Source organism: Ovis aries, chromosome 10 (assembly GCF_016772045.2).
Source record: "Ovis aries strain OAR_USU_Benz2616 breed Rambouillet chromosome 10, ARS-UI_Ramb_v3.0, whole genome shotgun sequence".
Lineage (NCBI taxonomy): Eukaryota > Metazoa > Chordata > Mammalia > Artiodactyla > Bovidae > Ovis > Ovis aries.
Window position 1 is genome coordinate 78,340,621 of NC_056063.1, and position 12,761 is coordinate 78,353,381.

Genomic DNA, 12,761 nt, shown 5'->3' on the forward strand with positions numbered 1-12,761 from the left:
TATTTAACAGCTGTTTGTTTTTGATCAAGAGAAAAGCCTACATTTTAGGGTAATGCTTCTCAGCATAATTTTGGTTTAAATAATTATCATGAAGGAAGGCGATAGAAGATGAAGATGGTTGAATGGCATCACTGATTCAATGGACATGAACTTGGGCAAACTCTGGGAGATGGTAAGGGACAGGGAGGCCTAGTGTTCTGTAGTCCATGGGCTGACAAAGAGTTGGACACAAATCGGTGACTGAATAACAACAAGAATGATCACAGAGGGCTTCCCAGGTGGCTCAGAGGTAAAGAATCCACCTGCAAATGCAGGAGACTCGGGTTGGCTCCCTGGGTCAGGAAGAGCCCCTGGAGAAGGAAATGGCAATCCACTCCAGTCTTCTTGCCTGGAGAATTCCATGAACAGAGGAGCCTGGTGGGCTATAGTCCATAGGGTTGCAAAGAGTTGGACACGACTCAGTGACTAAAGAGCAGCAGCAAATGATCATGGAAGTGGACCCTCCAGCATCCTTTCTACCTCAAATGATTAGGCTTGGTCTAGCAATGCTCAGACCAACAGCATCAGCATCACTTTGATCAGAAATGCAAAATGATCATAAATGCAAAATGACCGGAAATGCAAAATCTCAGATCCCACCCTAGACTTCCTGAATCAGATGCCCTAGGTGTGGGGCCTGGAAATTTGAATTTTAACAAGCTCTCCAGGTGATTCTGATGCCCCTTAAGTTTTGTTTCATAGTTGTTATTATTTAGTGGCTAAGTCATGTCTGACTATTTGTTTCACGGTAAGGTACCCTAAAATCATAAACTGAAACTCATATAAGCTAAGTCAGAAATTCTGGTGGCTGTCTTTCCAGGGATCACAGATTATCTTTTTCTTTACTGGAAGAATGACCCTAGTTTTAAATAACTCATCATTATGAACAAAACCATGAAAGTGAAAGTGAAGTCGTTCAATCGTGTCTGACTCTTTGTGACCCCATGGACAGAGGAGCCTGGTAGGCTACAGTCCATGGGATTTTCCACGCAAGAGTCCTGGAGTGGATTGCCATTTCCTTCTCCAGGGGATCTTCCCAACCCAGGGATCGAACCTGGGTCTCCTGCATTGTAGACAGATGCTTTACAGTCTGAGCCACCAGGGAAGTCCAGAGCCATGAAACTAATAAATAAAATTATCAACATATACCCCCATCACACAAATAGTTTTCTACATGTTTACTTATACAGGAAAATCTCATTGATTTGGATTCTGCTAATTATTAATAGAATTTGGAGTATTTTAGACTGAACTATTGATTACCTTTTTTCACAGGGAACACAAAATTATTAGGTGGATGTTTAAAATACATTAAATATTTTTCAAGTTCTCTCTACTGTCAGGAGAAGCTGTTAATGTCTAATATACAGGCTGTATACACATTTTTGTTACCTAGTGTGGTAGTCAATTTTGTGTGTCAACTTGCCTGGGCTGAGGAATGCCCAGACAGCTGGTAAAACACTATTTCTGAGTGCCTGTGAGGATGCTTCAGGAAGAGATTCACATTCGAATCAGCAGCCTGAAGATATAGAAGATATGCCCTCCCCAATTGGCTGGGCATCATCTAATCCACCGAGGGCTCAAATAGAACAAATAGATGGAAGAGCAAACTCCCCATCTTTTCTTGATCTGGGATGTCCATCTTCTTCACCCTCAGACATTAGAGCTCCTGATTCTTGGGTCTTTGGGCTCGGAGACCATCCACAACTCCCTGCACTGCACAACTCCCTGACACCCCAGGACTTCTGCCTTGGGCTGAATCATACCACTTGCTTTTTTGGGTCTCCAGTTTTTATTTGGTAGATCAGGGGACTTTTCTCAGCCTCTATAACCATGCAAGCCAATTCCTATAAAACTCCTTTTATCTCTCTCTCTTTTTTGCATTTCTCTGCAGAACCCTGACTGATACACCTACCCATCATCTTTAGTATCATGTCACCTTTGGTATCATCATCTGTCCTTATGACTAAAGCAAAGTTATGGCTTGGAGTAATAATCATGGATGCGGACTCTTCAACATCCATTCTACCTCAAGGGTTTATGCTAAATCTAACATAGTAATCTCATTTCCAAGTAACTGAATAACGAGTGGGTATGAACTAATCCCTGTATAAGACAAAGACATTTAACAACTTCAGGGAAAAGTTGCCTTGTTCCTAAGAAAGACACAGAAAGAACTGGCCTCTTACATCCTCTGGACATTGCTGGTCTGATTTGGAAACTCTTGGTGGTCATCTTTCTATTTACCTCAGGGTAAACCAATACCAAGAAAGGCAGAGGGAGGGGCTCCCCTGGTGGGCCAGTGGTTAAGAATCCACCTTCCAGTGCAGGGGACATGGGTTCAATCCCTGGCTGGGGAACTAAGATCCCACATGCTGTGGGGCAAGTAAGCCCACATACCACAACTAGAGAAACCTGTGCACCACAGTGAGGACTAAGACTCAACACACCCCAAAACAAATATTTATAAACAAATAAATGCAAATAGAACAACCACATTACATGAATAAAGCCCCTTTACACCTGACAACCCAAATAAATTAGACTGAAGTCAAGTAATCTTCAGGTTTGTACTCTACACAGCTACTAGTGATTCAGCTGAAACACAAAACTGTCACTTCTACGCTCAACCACCTTCAGTGGTTCCTCACTACCTACAGAATAAGCTCCAAGCTTTTCACATGGCATACAGAGTTTGTATAGTCAAAGCTATGGTCTTTCTAGTAGTCATATACAAATGTAAGAGTTGGACCATAAAGAAGGCTGAGCACCAAAGAATTGAAGCTTATGAACTGTGGTGTTGGAGAAGACTCCTGAGAGTCACTTGACAGCAAGGTGATAAAATCAGTCAATCCTAATGGAAATCAACCCTGAATATTCATTGGAAGAACTGATGCTGAAGCTTCAATACTTTGGCCACCTGATGCAAAGAGCTGAGTCATTGGAAAAGACCCTGATGCTGGTAAAGACTGAGGGCAGGAGGAGAAGTGGAAGACAGAGGATGAGATGGTTGGATGGCATCACTGACTCAATGGACATGAGTCTGAGAAAACTCCAGGAGATCGTGAAGGACAGGGAAGCCTGGTGTGCTGTAGTCTATGGGGTTGCAGAGCTGGACGTGACTGAGCGACTGAACAACAACAATGAGAGAAAGTCCTTTATGATCTGACTCCTGCCTGTTTTTTCACATTCATCACCCACAACTCCCCGGCCCATCCTCACCATTCCAGCAATCCTGAAATAATCATAATTTCGTGTACACACCCTGCAGTTTCTTATTTCCTTGCCTCTGTTCATAGCCTATAAGGCCTTCTTTATTCTCCCAACCAGTGTCTTTTTCTGACTAATTTCCACTTACCTTTTAAAGTTCAGCTCCAGTATAACCTTCTCCATGAAGACATTCTCAACACCCCCTAAGCTGGTGTAGGTGTCTCCTAAAATGTTCTCCTAGATTTCTGATTATCGTGTTACCATACTGCAAGAAATCATCCTTTTATGCATAGAAATGAATGAAAATGAAAACACAACAACCCAAAACCTATGGGACTCAGTAAAAGCAGTGCTAAGGGGAAGGTTCATAGCAATACAAGCTTACCTCAAGAAATAAGAAAAAAGTCAAATAAATAACCTAACTCTACACACTAGAAAAGGAAGAAATGAAGAACCCCAGGGTTAGTAGAAGGAAAGGAATCATAAAAATTAAGGCAGAAATAAATCCAAAAGAAACAAAAGAGACCATAGCAAAAATCAACAAAGCTAAAAGCTTTGTTTAAAAAAAAAAAGCTGTTTATCTTCTTTGAGAAGATAAATAAAATAGACAAACCATTAGCCAGACTCATCAAGAAATAAAGGGAGAAGAATCAAATCAACAAAATTAGAAATGAAAATGGAGAAATCACAACAGACAACACAGAAATACAAAGGATCATAAGAGACTACTATCAGCAACTACATGCCAATAAAATGGACAACTTAGAAGAAATGGACAAATTCTTAGAAAAGTAAAACTTTCCAAAACTGAACCAGGAAGAAATACAAAATCTTAACAGATCCATCACAAGCACAGAAATCAAAACTGTAATCAGAAATCTTCCAGCAAACAAAAGCCCAGGACAAGATGGCTTCACAGCTGAATTCTACCAGAAATTTAGAGAAGAGCTAACACCTATCCTACTCAAACTCTTCCAGAAAATTGCAAAGGAAGGTAAACTGCCACACTCATTCTATGAGGCCACCATCACCCTAATTCCAAAATCAGACAAAGATGCCACAAAAAATTAAAACTACAGGTCAATATCACTGATGGCTGTAGATGCAAAAATCCTTAACAAAATCCTAGCAAACAGAATCCAACAACATATTAAAAAGATCATACATCATGACCAAGAGGGCTTTATCCCAGGGATGCAAGGATTCTTCAATATCCACAAATCAATCAATGTAATACACCACATTAACAAATTAAAAGATAAAAACCATATGATTATCTCAACAGATACAGAGAAAGTCTTTGATAAAATTCAACATCCATTTATGATAAAAATCCTCCAGAAAGCAGGGATAGAAGGAACACTTCAACATAATAAAAGCTATATATGACAAACCCACAGCTAACATTATCCTCAATGCTAAAAAATTGAAAGCTTTTCCTCTAAAGTCAGGAACAAGACAAGGGTGCCCACTCTCACCACTATCATTCAACATAGTTTTGGAAGTTTTAGCCACAGCAATCAGAGAAGAAAAAAGGAATCCAGATTGGAAAAGAAGAAGTGAAACTCATTGTTTGCAGATGACATGATCCTCTACATAGAAAACCCTAAAGACTCCACCAGAAAATTACTAGAGGCTAATCAATGAACACAGTGAAGTTGCAGGATATAAAATTAACACACAGAAATCCCTTGCATTCCTATACACTAACAATGAGAAAACAGAGAAATTAAGGAAACAATTCCATTCACCATCACAACTAAAAGAATAAAATACTTAGGAATAAATCTACCTAAAGAAACAAAAGACCTATATATAGAAAACTATAAAACACTAATGAAAGAAAGATGACACAAATAGATGGAGAAATATACCATGTTCATGGATTGGAAGACTCAATATAGTGTAAATGAGTATACTATCCAAAGCAATCTGTAGATTCAGTGCAACCCCCTATCAAGCTGCCAATGGTATTTTTCACAGAACTAGAACAAATAATTTCCCAATTTGTATGGAAATACAAAAAACCTTGAATAGCCAAAGCAATCTTGAGAAAGAAGAATGGAACTGGAAGAATCAACTTGCTTGACTTCAGGCTCTACTACAAAGCTACAGTCATCAAGAGAGTATGGTACCAGCACAAAGACAGAAATATAGATCAAAGGAACAAAACAGAAATCCCAGAGATAAATCCATGCACCTATAGATACCTTATCTTTGACAAAGGAGGCAAGAATGTACAATGGAGAAAAGACAATCTGTTTAACAAGTGGCACTGGGAAAACTGGCCAACCACTTGTAAAAGAATGAAACTAGAACACTTTCTAACACCATACACAAAAATAAACTCAAAATGAATTAAAGATCTAAATGTAAGACCAGAAACTATAAAATTCCTAGAGGAAAACATAGGCAAAACACCCTTCAACATAAATCACAGTAGGATCCTCTATGACCCACCTCCCAAATTAATGGAAATAAAGCAAAAATAAACAAATGGGACCTAATTAAACTTAAAAGCTTCAGCACAACGAAGGAAACTATAAGTAAGGTGAAAAGACAGCCTTCAGAATGGGAGAAAATAATAGCTAGCAAACAAAGCAACTGACAAGAATTAATCTCAAAAATATACAAGCAGCTCCTGCAGTTCAATTCCAGTAAAGTAAATGACCCAATCAAAAAATGGGCCAAAGAACTAAATAGACATTTCTCCAAAGAAGACATACAGATGTCTAACAAACACATGAAAAGATGATCAACATCACTCATTATCAGAGAAATGCAAATCAAGACCACAATGAGGTACCATCTCATGCCGGTCAGAATGGCTGCTATCCAAAAGTCTATAAACGATAAATGCTGGAGAGGGTGTGGAGAAAAGGGAACCCTCTTACACTGTTGGTGGGAATGCAAACTAGTACAGCCACTATGGAGAACAGTGTGGAGATTCCTTAAAAAACCAGAAATAGAACTGCCATATGACCCAGCAATCCCACTGCTGCGCCTACACACCAAGGAAACCAGAATTGAGAGAGACACATGTATCCCGATGTTCATCGCAGTACTGTTTATAATAGCCAGGACATGGAAGCAACTTAGATGTCCATCAGCAGATGAATGGATAAGAAAGCTGTGGTACATATACACAATGGAATATTACTCAGCCATTAAAAAGAATACATTTGAATCAGTTCTAATGAGGTGGATGAAACTGGAGCCTATTATACAGATTGAAGTAAGTCAGAAAGAAAAACACCAATACAGTATACTAATGCATATATATGGAATTTAGAAAGATGGTAACAATGACCCTATATGCAAGATAGCAAAAGATACACAGATGTATAGAACAGTCTTTTGGAGTCTATGGGAGAAGGCGAGGGTGGGATGATTTGAGAGAATAGTATTGAAACATGTATATTATCTTATGTGAAACAGATCGCCAGTCCAGGTTCGATGCATGAGACAGGGTGCTCAGGGCTGGTGCACTGGGATGACCCTGAGGGATGGGATGGGGAGGGAGATGGGAGAGGGGTTCAGGATGGGGAACAGATGTACACTCATGGCTGATTCATGTCAATGTATGGCGAAAACCACTACAATATTGTAAAGTAATTAGCCTCCAATTAAAATAAATAAAAACAAACAAAATCATCCTTTATGAATATGTCTCCTCCCCAAGAATATAAACTTCTTGAGAAGAGATACTATCTTATTATTTGTGCATGCATGCTCAGTCACTCAGTCGTGACCAACTCTCTGTGACCCCACGGACAAATGAGGAAAATAAAGCTTAAAGGTTAAGTGGCTTGTTTACCTACCATGACCTCTCTCTTCAATGCAAATGAAGAAGTAATAATCACCAGTTCTGATAATTCAGTTGAAAAATATTTATTTAGCATCTATCATAGCCTGCCAGACTCCTCTGTCCATGGGGTTTTCCCAGCAAGAACACTGGAGTGGCTGGTCACTACCTCCTCCAGGGCTTATTATTTGAATACCAGTGTAAAATACAAGGTCCATTGTATAGGGATATCTAATGGTTACTGAATGGATTTTGATGAAAACAATTAAGATGTTGATAGCAACAAGAGTAGCAATGTCAGTATTGAATCTCTAGCACTCATGTATCCTCAGGATGCAGGATGAATTCTGATTGTATAAACTCCTTTCATGGCACTCTTGAAGAACCTAGCTCAGGGTCTGCTGGGTTCATAGTAGGTGCTAAATGAATACTTTTTCAGTTGAATTATCAGAACTTGTCATTATTACTTCTTTGTATTGGAGAGAGAGGTTGGGGTAGAGAAAGAAGCAAGCCACTTAACCTCTAAGCTTTATTTTCCTCATTTGTAAAAACAGGAGTGATGCTCTGTGGCGACCTAAACGGGAAGGAAATCCAAAGGAGAGGGGACATATGTATGTGTGTGATTCACTGATTCACTCGCTGTACAGCAGAAACTGACACAACATTATAAAGCAACTATGTGCGTGCTCGGTCGCTTCAGTCACGACTAACTCTTTGCAACCCTGGACTGTAACCCGCCAGGTTCCTCTTTCCATGGAATTCTCCAGGTAAGAACACTGGAGTGGGTAGCCATTTCCTTCTCCAGATTCCCAACCCAGGGATCAAACCTGGGTCTCCTGCATTACAGGTGGATGCATTACCATCTGAGCCACCAGGGAAGCCCCAATATATACATTATATACATACATGTATTCGTACATACTCTGAAACAAATTAAAAAAAAACAGTAATGATACTACCTACATGGAAGGATAATTTAAACAATATATAAAAGCCATTAATACAGTTTAGAATAGAGCAATGATTTAAAAATCAAAGTTAAAAAACAGAACTACCATATGACCCACCAATCCCACTCCTGGGCATATACCCAGAGAATACCATAATTCAAAAAGACACATGAACCCCAGTGTTCACTGCAGCACTGTGTACAATAGCCATAACATGGAAGCAATCTAAATGTCCATCAGCACAGGAATGGCTAAAGAAGATGTGGTACATGTATACAATGGAATATTACTCAACCATTAAAAGGAATGAAATTGTGACATTTGCAGAGATGTAGCAGCAGCAGCAGCAGCAGATGGACCTAGTGGAGAAGGCAGTGGCACCCCACTCCAGTACTCTTGCCTGGAAAATCCCATGGATGGAGGAGCCTGGTGGGCTGCAGTCCATGGGGTCGCACAGAGTCGGACACAACTGAGTGACTTCACTTTCACTTTTCACTTTCATGCATTGGAGAAGGAAATGGCAACCCACTCCAGTGTTCTTGCCTGGAGGATCCCAGGGACGGGGGAGCCTGGTGGGCTGCCATTGATGGGGTCGCACAGAGTCAGACACGACTTAAGTGACTTAGCAGTAGCAGCAGATGGACCTAGAGACTGCCATACAGAGTGAAGTTAGAAAGAGAAAAACAAATACTGAGTATATCACTTATATGTGGAATCTAGAAAAATGATACAGATAAACTTATTCACAAAGTAGAGATACAGATGTAGAGAACAAATGTATGGATACCAAGGGGGAAAGAAGGGGTGGGATGAACTGGGAGATTGGGACTGACCTATATACACTGCTATGTATAAAATAGATAACTAAAGAGAACCTAGTGTAGAGCACAGGGAACTCTACTCAGTGCTAGGTGGTGACCTAAAGGGGAAAGAAATCCAAGACGGTGTTTATATATATATAAAACTCATTCACTTTGCCGTACAGTAGAAACTAACATAACTTTGTAAAGCAACTATACTCCAATAAAAATCAGTTTAAAAAACAAAAATCAAAGTTAGACTGAATTATGATGTTGAACTGCTGTTATACTCTATACAAATGGGAAAACTTTTTTCTGTAGTTCAGATGTAGTTTTGAATAGAAAAAAACCAATCCGTTTCATCTAATTTCAAAATATATCATTTACCTTGCTTCTGAGGATGAAAGAGCTGACCAATTATCTAGAGAGAAATAGGAATTAAAAAAAAGTCAGAGTATCAATGGGAGAAGTTCAGACTGAACAAGTTTTATATTAAAATATGAAATTGTATTGAACTGAACTGAACTAATAAAATTGTAGGATACTTACCAAATTTCATGCTTGTCAGGCGACTCCCATTGTCTTCTTTCTGTCAAGGGAGACAATAAAATGTTCAGTTCAGTTCAGTTGCTCAGTCGTGTCTGACTCTTTGCGACCCGTTAGAGTAATCCAAATACCAAAGTTACACAATTTTATAAGTTATTCTTCTGTGTTATTTTGAAAAATCTTGGAAAAGGAAATCAAGCATTTTTTTCTTACCTTGTGGATATCTGACTTATCCTTTTCTGAAGGAAGTTCAGGCTTCTTCTGAAAGGACATACAAATCTTTAAGAGTATGATCTCAAAAATAATTCCCAGGAAAATTATAAAGAAGATTGCCATCCAATTATTTTGAGAAGTCCAGGACTCTAGAAGTTCCCATAATGTCAAAAATGTATCATTTCCCAATCCTCCTTGCACCACTTTTTTAAAAAAATAAAATTGCTTTGACATTGTTATGTAATATACGAAATAGATGGATCTCTTCATTCCAAAGCCCTTGATTCTGGATGCCCCAAAACACAACAAGGTGGTATGCCCATCTCATAACCATATGCAATGTTCTGCCAAGGAAAAAGTGCCCAGTATTGCCCAGTGCCTTGTTAAGTACAGTGGTGATTGCTCTGGGTCTAAGTGAGGTACGTGTCATAGTGGGTATTTAACTGAGCTCATATCAACTTACTTGAGCAATAATGCAAGTTCACTGGTGAGACATGTATGATGCTATCTGTAGTTTATTTAAATTAAAATAAAAAATAATCCTCCATTAATTTCACACAACCCCCCCCCCCCATTCTATAAATAATTCCTTAGCACATTTGGGTTATAATGATACTGTAAATTTTTAAAATGTAGAACAAATTTGAATTGGACAAAACCACTTTCTTTTACAACCAGGAAGTGTATTTTATATTTCCTTGTGATCGGGAAAACATGAATGTAGGGTGGGAAGATTTAGCATTAAAACACACACACAAACAAACTACACACACACACACAAACTACACACACATACACACAAACTAGATGCTGCAGTTTAATTTGAACTTCAGATAAATACCAAATAATTTTTTAGTATGTCTCATTGTCTCTGCAGGACAGATAATAGCTTGTCTCTTGGGGGCCAGCCTGATGTTTTCTTAAAATAGAACACCTCATTTTATATTTCTTTTTGTCAGAGGTGTCTGTCAGCAATCTTCCTCTTCAATAATCTACTGCAATGTTGAAAACCAAAGTTAGATTTGGTGGGTTCTGGAATGGTCTCCTGGTGAATTTCCTCTTTACTCTGTTTCTGGTGATACCAAGGAACTTGGTATGCTTGCTGATGTCAGAATTAGGGTGGGGCAGAGCCAAAGTCTTAAGAGTCTAAGTATACAAAACAATTGGGACTGTTAGTGAAAATATTAACACTACCTTGGATTTAGAGCACTTTCCTTTGGAAGATGTGCTGAATTAATACTTCCATTGTCTTCATTTGTTCAAGGTGGGCAGAAGAAAGAAGTATAGTTATTTACACCAGAGTTTATTGTTCAGGTTTTCTCTGTTGCATAACTTTGAGAGCAAGAAAGATCTCTTGAGTTCTTACTAACCTAGAGTATTAGAGAGAAGGAGATCAATGACACATCCTAGAAGCTTATGATCTTATTTTAGGTTTAACTGTGATCTTGGGGTTTGTCTTTGCAAACATATGTCTCACTGGGATGCATGGTATAGGAATTCCTTGGTTCTAGAAGAAACAATTCCTCTAGGCATTTCTAGGTTAAAATATACCCTCCTCTCTGACTCCCCTTCCATATACACAAACAGGGTGATTTTATTCTGCTGGGTTTTGCCATATCAATGCAGCTAATGAAATACTCAACTTCTCTTGACCAATGGCAAGAGAAATTAAATTCATTTAATGTTTACTACCTTAAAGGGGATTCAACATTTTAACAAGAAGAAACTCTCTAGTTTGTTCCTAAGATCTTTTAAGTGATGACACTGAACCCGTTAATTAGTATACCACTAATGTCTACCACTCCTGCTAATGCTTAAGTTTGCATAGAGGTAAAGAAGAGTCTCCGCTTCCAGGGCTTTGTTGTTCAGTTCAGTTGCTCAGTCGTGTCTGACTATTTGTGACCCCATAAACCGTAGCATGCCAGGCATCCCTGTCCATCACCAACTCCCGGAGTCCACCCAAACCCATGTCCATTGAGTCGGTGATGCCATCCAACCATCTCATCCTCTGTCATCCCTCTTTCCTCCTGCCTTCAATCTTTCCCAGCATCAGGGTCTTTTCCAATGAGTCGGTTCTTTGCATCAGGTGGCTGAAGTATTGGAGTTTGTTTCAGCATCAGTCCTTCCAATGAATATTCAGGACTGATTTCCTTTACGATTGACTGGTTGGATATCCTGGGAGTCCAAGGGACTCTCAAGAGTCTTCTCCAACACCACAGTTCAAAAGCATCAATTCGTCAGCACTCAGCTTTCTTTATAGTCCAATTCTCACATCCATACATGACTACTGGAGAAACCATAGCTTTGACTAGACAGACTTTGTTGGCAAAGTAATGTCTCTACTTTTAATATGCTATCTATGTTGATCACAGCTTTTCTTCCAAGGAGAAAGTGTCTTTTAATTTCATGGCTGCAGTCCCCATCTGCAGTGATTTTGTAGCCCCCAAAATAAAGTGTGTCACTGTTTCCATTGCTTCCCCATCTATTTGCCATGAAGTGATTGGACCAGATGCCATGATCTTAGTTTTTTGAATGTTGAGTTTTAAGCCAACTTTTTTCCTCTCCTCTTTGACTTTCAGCAAGAGCTGCTTTAGTTCTTCTTTGCTTTCTGCTGTAAGGGAGGTGTCATCTGCATATTGGAGGTTATTGATATTTCTCCCAGCAATCTTGATTCCAGCTTGTGCTTCATCCAGCCCAGCATTTTGCATGATGTACTCTGCATATAAGCTAAATAAGCAGGGTGACAATATACAGCCTTGACATACTCCTTTCCCCATTTGGAACCAGTCTGTTGTTCCATGTCCAGTTTTAACTGTTGCTTCTTGCCCTGAATACAGACTTTTCAGGAGGCAGGTCAGGTGATCTGGTATTACCATCTCTTTAAGATTTTCCCCGTTTGTTGTGATCCACACAAAGGCTTTGGTGTAGTCAATAAAGCAGATGTTTTTCTGGAACTCTGCTCTTTTGATGATCCAATGGATGTTTGCAATTTGATCTCTGGTTCCTCGGCCTTTTCTAAATTCAGTTTGAGCATCTGGAAGTTCATGGTTCATGTACCGTTGAAGCCTTGCTTGGAGAATTTTGAGCATTACTTCTCGAGTGAAGATATGTGGCTTCCAAGGAGATACTTGGTTGGGGTAATTCAAGAAAAGCTATGAAGTGGTAAAGAGAACTTAAGGGCCTTTAAGGATGAGGATT

At 39.3% G+C, this 12,761-nt stretch overlaps 1 protein-coding gene across 1 annotated transcript in view; it reads right to left on the reverse strand.

The window, feature by feature from the left end:
• The window catches only part of CCDC168 (coiled-coil domain containing 168), a 36,984-nt gene extending 27,187 nt beyond the window's left edge, over positions 1-9,797 (reverse strand). Inside the window, exons 1-3 of the mRNA XM_060394209.1 lie at positions 9,564-9,797; positions 9,354-9,393; positions 9,192-9,225 (exon numbers count right to left, since the gene is read on the reverse strand). Coding sequence (XP_060250192.1) covers positions 9,192-9,225; positions 9,354-9,393; positions 9,564-9,797 — 308 coding nt within the window. The remainder of the gene's footprint in view (positions 1-9,191; positions 9,226-9,353; positions 9,394-9,563) is intronic.
• Between the last annotated feature and the right edge of the window lie 2,964 nt (positions 9,798-12,761).